The 7008-nt window shown below is 59.8% G+C and overlaps 1 protein-coding gene across 1 annotated transcript; it reads right to left on the bottom strand.

Moving 5' to 3' along the window:
* Positions 1-634: 634 nt before the first annotated feature.
* Positions 635-4166, bottom strand: GFER (growth factor, augmenter of liver regeneration). The gene is made up of 3 exons (XM_004056981.5): positions 3909-4166; positions 3442-3638; positions 635-2519 (listed from the first exon to the last, which is right to left on the bottom strand). Exons 1-3 carry the CDS (start codon positions 4164-4166, stop codon positions 2357-2359), a joined length of 618 nt encoding a protein of 205 aa, XP_004057029.1. The 3' UTR covers positions 635-2356.
* Positions 4167-7008: the final 2842 nt, after the last annotated feature.

The following is a 7008-nucleotide window of genomic DNA, read 5'->3' as shown; positions in this document are numbered from 1 at the left end:
CCATGTTGACCAGGCTGGTGTCGAACTCCTGACTTCAAGTGATCTGCCCACCTTGGTTTCCCAAAGTGCTGGGATTACAGGCGTGAGCCACTAGGCCCCTCCTGGAGGTCCTCCTCCCTCCTGGTGTTCCTCCTACCTCATGGGTCCCTCCTTTGTGACCTGTGAGCCTTAGGAGCCCAGGGCGCGATCCTGGGGGGGTCTCTCCCTCTGTGCTAACTCCTTTGGTCTGCGTGTCGACAGCTCTGGAACACCAGCTCAAGCTAGAACTTTTCCTTGCACTAGAGTTCCACTGGCCTGGATGCCTTCAAAAACAGACTCTGGCCTGGCGCGGTGGCTCACGCTTGTAATCCCAGCACCTTGGGAAGCTTAGGTGGGTGGATCATGAGGTCAGGAGTTCAAGACCAGCCTGGCCAACACAGTGAAACCCTGTCTCTACTAAAAATACAAAAATTAGCAGGGGGTGGTGGTGGGTGCCTGTAATCCCAGCTGCTCGGGAGGCTGAGGCAGGAGAAATTGCTTGAACCCGGGAGATGGAGGTTGCAGTGAGCCGAGACTGCTCCACTGCACTCCAGCCTGGGCGACAGAGCGAGACTCTGTCTCAAAAAAACAAAACAACAACAAAAAGAAAAACAGATTCTAAGGCAAAGTGAAGTTTTATTCAGGAGTGAAACTTTAAGGAAGACAGGGAAAAAGGGAAGGCGGTGGGGGGTGCAGGGGGGCAGGGGAGGGACAGCAGATACAGGTGGTATGTTCCTAAGCTGAACACAGCCTTTCCAGAGGGCCCAGCTGGTTCCTGAGGCACTCACAGGCCTCGGGAAAGGCCAGAGAGAAGCGCGCTGTGTCTGGGAGAGGAAGGGACACCTCCTCTCCTGGCTGCCCTCCATCTCCCCTCTCTTATTTGTGCCACCTGGCCCCTCTGGGCAGCCTCTACAGAAGCTAGCAGCCGCACAGGGCCAATCTGGTGGGGACATAGCAGCTCCCTCCATGGAGGCCTGAGGTGGCCATGCCAAGGTGGGCCTGCACCCAGGGAAAGGCTGAGACTCCCGGAGGATAGAGGTCCCTGGAGTTTTATGACCACAGGACACACTGTTGCTGGGCTGCTCTGGTTGGGGAGGCCCAAAGGCTGGGTCCCAGTCACCCCCTACCTTGCTGCACTCAGCCTTCTCCATCTCTGACACACACGGCGGCTCCCAGCAGTCTCCTCGGATTCCATCCTCACCCCATGAGTTCTCTGGCTCTCCCTTTAATGTACCCTGCATCTGTCTCCGCCGTGGGGTGGGTCTTCCTCTCGGTGGTCACTCGGTGGCTGCCCCGGCTTCCTCCCCACCCCTCCTGTTCCACCCTTACCTGCCTCATCCCAGCTCAGCAGCCAGAGGACCCTTCAAAGCCACATCACTCCATGCCATCCCCTGGCTCCAAACCCGCCAAGAACTTCCTGTCAGGGGAACTGGGGGTAGAAGCCATGGCTTTGCTGGGGCCTTGGAGACCTCGTGCCGTCTGGCCTCCCAGTACTCCTACATCAGCTACTCTGGCCCCCCTGCCCCAACCAATCAGTGTCCTTGCTGTTCCTGGCTCACTCTCACCCTGTGATCTCTCTCTCCTGAGGAACCAGGACCCCAGCAGGAAATGCAGCTGAGCACAGAGGGATGGAACAAGCCCTGTCTACTGCTTTATTAAGCCCCAGCAGAAAATACACTGAAGCCAGGTTCTCAGTCACTTCAACGTTTCATTTGGGCTTCAAACTCTGAGGAAGCAAGCCCCACGAATCCCCTGTGGACAGGCATGACACAACGCTGGCAGGCATGTGCCAGGCAGGAAGAGGGTAGGATGGCTGGTGGACCCTCAGAAAGACCCGAGCTGAGCTTTCCCTGTAGGGACTGAGCGGAGTGGAGAATTGAGCCCCCTAAAGTGAGCAGCACAGAGCCAATGGGGGGCAGGGGCATCCCTGGCTGCATAGTGGGAAGGCAATGGCCTGGCCGCCAGGGACAGGTACAGGGATGCCCAGCCAGGCCCGCTGTCTCCCCGTGTGAGGAGTGAGGCGCCAGGGTATGCGGTGGGCAGGAAGCCACATCCTGAATGTCAAGGGGCAGCCCAGGCCGCTCCTCCTTCCCTCCCCTGCAGTGCAGCTGCAGCTCCTTGGGGTCTCCACTGAGGAGGAGGTCAGTGGGTACCTGCTGTGGGCACCTCCACTTCTGCTCCAAACCTAAGAGGGGCAGGGCAGGTCCCCACAGGCAGTGTCCTGGGGACCACCCAACTGAGACACAACAGGCTCTGGCTGTGATGCACTTTAATGAGTGCCCTGCCCCTATCCAACCATGCCTGGCTAGCTGTCCCATGGGCTCTGTCTGACCACCCCCTAGTCACAGGAGCCATCCTTCCAGCCGTCGCGCCAGCGCTCATCCACTTTTGAGCAGTCGAAGTCAGGCTTGCCCAGCTTGCGGTTCACTTCATTGTGCAGGTGGCACAGCCACTGTGTGAAGCATGCCCGGGTGCGGGTGTCTGGCTGGTTCCTGCACAGCCTGTGTAGGGAGAGCAGGTAAAGAATGAGAGGACGCAGCGGCTCCACTGCCCCTGCCAGTTCCCTGTCTGCTCTCAAGGAAGGAGAGCTGGGGCACTGCTGTGAGCTACACCTGGGAGTGCCCTTATGCTCCAAGGTACAGGCACTCCCAGAACAGGGCTGACCCTGCAGCTCCCCGGGTGTGATGAACTCCCAGGGCTGCGCAAACACCCACCTGGAGAGCTTGGCAAACTCCAACGAGGCCTCAAGGCAAGACATTACAGCACAGACCTGGCAATTTTATAAGCTCCTAACACCCAGGAAGCAGCATCCAGTGTCCCTGGCCTCAGGCAGAGTGTGGCCTGGGTGGGGCTGGGCACAGCCTTGTAACTGAAAACTGGACTTGTTTCTTAGCATCTGAGGGCAGGCCCTGGTGCGTCAGTTCAGCAAGAGACTTCATTCTAACTGACCAGGCTTATAGCAACAATGGCGGCTCTATCCTATACATCTGGCCTAGAAACACCTGCAAGGGCCAGTGCTGGCTCTTGGATGCCTCAGTGAGGAAGAGATGGCTCTTGGGAGCAAAAGCAGTGGATTTCCAAGATTTTGAAACCAGAAGTCCTACTCTAGAAGTCAGGCAAAGTGGAGTCTTCCCTAACTTGCAGGAAACCGCCTTCAGTGCCAGACAAGGCAGGGAATCCCTTCCTGGAAGCCCTGTGGCTGTGGCAGGAGCAGTACCCAGCAGCAGATCCCGACAGCTTGGCTTCTGAGACGAGAGGAGGAGGCTCAGATAGCCCCAGTCCTCACCTGTTGGAGGTCCCTGCTCCTCAGCAAACTTCTGCCACCTCTGCATCCGTTTCTCTACGTTCCCCGCTATAACGTCAGCCAGGAGCCCCAAGCCCAGGCTCCAGTGCAAAGCTCTGCTGCGTGCAAACATATCTTACCTTTTTCTTAGGTCTTCAGCACACTCCTCACAGGGGTAAAACTTAGAAAATAAATGTATGAACTGGGCCATGTCTTGCTGCTGTTCTGGGGTGGGCAGGTCGGGGTAGTAGGCGGCCAGGGTGTGGAGGACAGCCCAGCTGTGGCGGCCCAGTTCCTCGCGATCCGGCGGGCAGTCCTCCCTAAACTTGGTGTCCCGCTGCGGAAGCAGGCCGACCGAGAGTGAGTTCATTCTCCGAACAAAGGCGCCCAAAGCTCCCCACTGTACGGCCCAGCCGGTGGCCCACTGGACTCCGGCCAAAGTCCTGCAGACGATCCAACCCACGCGCGGATGAAGGCTGTAAGGCCGGGCCTACCCGGGGGGCAAGGTTCAGGGACAGGCAACCCTGGGAAGCTCTGCCGGGGCACCTGGGCGGGGGCGGGGACAGGGGCTGCGCGGGGCTGGGAGAAATCGGGCAGGGATCTGCACCTTCTGCTGCGTCCGCATCCACGTCTTGAAGTCGACGCAGGCCCGGCACGGCCGCCTCCGGGAGGCGTCCTCGGTGACCGGAGAATCGGAGGTCAGCGCCTGGGCTGGCGTCGAGGCCGAGGCGGCCGCGTCTCTCCGCCCCGCGCCCCGGCCCCGCGCGTCTGTCGCCAGGTCGTCCATCATCTCGGAGCGCGCGCCCCCCGGCAGGAAGAAGAGGTTCCCGCCGTGGAAGCGGCCCCGCTCGCCGGGCGCCGCCATGTTGCCCGCGCAAGGCCTGCCGGGTCAGCTCGGCCTCCAGATGAGCCTCCAGGTCAGCCTCCAGGCCAGCGCGTGGCCACAGGAGCCGGAGGCGCGCGCCGTGCTCGCGGGGGCCGGGCCCGAGCCGGGGCTGGGGGCAGAGTCGGGGGCGGTGCCTGCGCGCCGGCCCGTGTGGAGGCGGGGCCAGAGGCCGCGGCGCTGGCCGGGGCGGGGCCGGGCCTGGGGGCAGGGGCAGGGACGGAGCAGGAGGGTCGGACCCTGCTGGCGCCCTCAGGCGTCGATCCGCGGCGCACGCAGGGGTTGCGCCGTCCGTGGCGGCCTTCTCCCTTTCTCCAGTAAAAGAGCAGCGTATGGCGGAAGGTGCGCCTCGGCCGCGCTGTGGACCCGAGCTGACACCCAGGCAAAGTCCGTGTTGCGGCCCGCGACGTCCCCATCGCTCCGTTCTGAGTGTCCTGCGTGCCTGCGGCCAGGCTCTGTGCCCTCCGCTGAGGGGCGCGTCCACCCGCTGGCTGCCAAGCGCTCTCTCAACGCGGGCCGGGCGTGACCGCACAGATTGCGGCGCGCGCTAGGGTCCTGGGCTCTTGTCCCCTCACTGGCGCCATGGCAACGGGCGTCTGGCAACGCAGGGCGGGGCGCGGCCGCAGAGGGTTGGCGCGTGCGTTGGGCTCCCTGGCGCCCCTCGCCGGCTGTCGCGGATCCTAGAGCCCGGGATGAGGGGTCGGGCTCGCGGTTGGAGCGGCCTCTGGGATTCCTGTGCCCCCTTGCGTTCATTTATCCATTCCGCTATTATTTGCTCAGTGACCGCTCTGTTCCAAGCGCTGTTCCAAGTGCTGGGCAGAGCAGGGAACACAATTCTGTTCCCTGACCTTCTCTGTTCATAATCCAGTGGTCAAGACAGGAAAAAAAAACAAGGACTCACACTCATAAATGTTCACGTACAAACTTGTGGGTCCATGCAAGGGTGTAGTAAATCTGGAAGGCCTCCTTGAGGAGGTGACCCTTTCTGAAGGATGAGGAATCAGCTGAGGAGCGCCTTCGAGATCAAGCCCAAGGTGGCAGGGTCTTGGCATTTTGCAGGAACAAAAACGCCAGTGGGACGCTAGGGAGGGTTGTAAGGTGGGAGGGGAGATCCAGGGACGGACAGGGGCCCACCAAAGACTTGGTCGGCAGCTTCGGGGATTGGGAATTTATTATAACGGTAGGAGGGAAGATGCTAGACAGTTTTGGGCAAGGTTACCCAATCTGATCCCATTTCAGTTTGCTGCAGATTCCGCTGGCTATCATATGGGGAGTGGATTTTTTTTTTTTTTTTTTTGAGACAGGGTCTTGTTCTGTTACCCAGGGTGGAGTGCAGTGGCACGATCTTGTTCACTGCAGCCGCGACTGCTTAGGCTCAAGTCATCTCCCACCTCAGCCTCCCAAGTAGACTACAGGCACACGCCACCACGCCCAGCTAATTTTTGTATTTTTGGGGGGCATAGATGGAGGTCTCAACATGTTGCCCAGACTGGTCTCAAACTCCTGAGCTCAAGCAGTCCCCCTGCCTCGGCCTCCCAAAGTGCTTGGATTACAGGTGAGGCACTGTGTCTGTCCTTGGAGTGGATTTTGTAGGGGCAAGTGAGGAGCATACGGATGGAGGGTGGGGTGTACTATTCAGGCAAGAAAAGAGAGTAGGGGAGGAAAAAGTGGAAACCATGCAGGGCTGATGGGGTGTGGGACAGGAGCTGTCAGCTGGGGTAGGCAGGTGGCCTCAGAATCCCTCTAGGCCTCTGCTTGTGAATAAATCCTCCCCAGCTTCTCCTGTCTTCCAGGGGAGCAAGGTCTCCCCTGGGTTCACACGCTGGACCCCACCAGGTCAGCTGGGCCCTCAGCTGAGACAGGGAGAAGGTGACAGCTGGCTGGGGGAACCCTGCAAATCAGCCCTATGTGAGCAGGTGTTCATTGCCCATGCCAAGACCAGGGACAGCTTGAGGGCCTGAGAGAGAGTGCTGGTGGGACAGACACACAAAGGCCCTTTGTTGCAGCAGGGCAGCTTCCTGGAGGGATGCCTTAGAGGCTGACCGCTCCCTGAAGGGGCTGGAGTAGGGGCATCCCAACACAGAACTGGTGGCCCCAGCACGAGGAAAAACCACTGTGTGCCAGGGTTGAATGTGGCTTCCGAAGCCCGAACTATAAGGAAGCAGCCAGAGAGGTGGGGCACCTGGGCGAGCCTCTGCCCAGGCCATGTTTGCAGTAAGTCATGGCAAGTCATGAATTGAGAGGTGGTTCTCAAAACAGCCCTAGTGACCACTTCCCTGACCACCACCCCACCCACCAAATGCCAGTGACTGCACAGATGGGCCCTCTTTCTCCTACCCCAAGTCTCCTCACTGCAGGGGAACCCCTGGGGTGAGCCTGTGAGGTCTGCTCCTCCCCCAGCATGTATAGAAAAGCTCACAATAATTACGCATTTAACACACATTTCCTCCTCTATGAGTTGGGGACATTAAGAGACCTTTCCTCCAGCATTAGGATTAAGTCAGACAAAGCACTTAAAGCTGTAAGCACTGAGTCCTTGGTTCTGCACAGAAATCCCCAGGCCAGTTCAAAGACAGAGTTGTTGGGCGCACCCTGGCAGGGCAATTACCTCACAGGGTAGGGGAATCCAGAGAGGTGGGCAGGACAGGTGGCGCTTTGATTAGCCCTGCCTTCTCCTCCCTCCTCCTGTGGCCAGAGGCAGGCAGGAGGGCCCCAGGCAGCAGTCCCGCCTACCCTTCGCCCCTTCTTCAGTCTTGCAGGCCTCCAGGGCTGGAAAGCTCCTTCTTCTTCCTCCCAGCAGCTCTTCCTGGAAGTCCCCCAATCC

This window comes from Gorilla gorilla, chromosome 18, assembly GCF_029281585.2.
Source record: "Gorilla gorilla gorilla isolate KB3781 chromosome 18, NHGRI_mGorGor1-v2.1_pri, whole genome shotgun sequence".
Lineage (NCBI taxonomy): Eukaryota > Metazoa > Chordata > Mammalia > Primates > Hominidae > Gorilla > Gorilla gorilla.
This window is presented reverse-complemented; position numbering and strand designations above follow the sequence as displayed.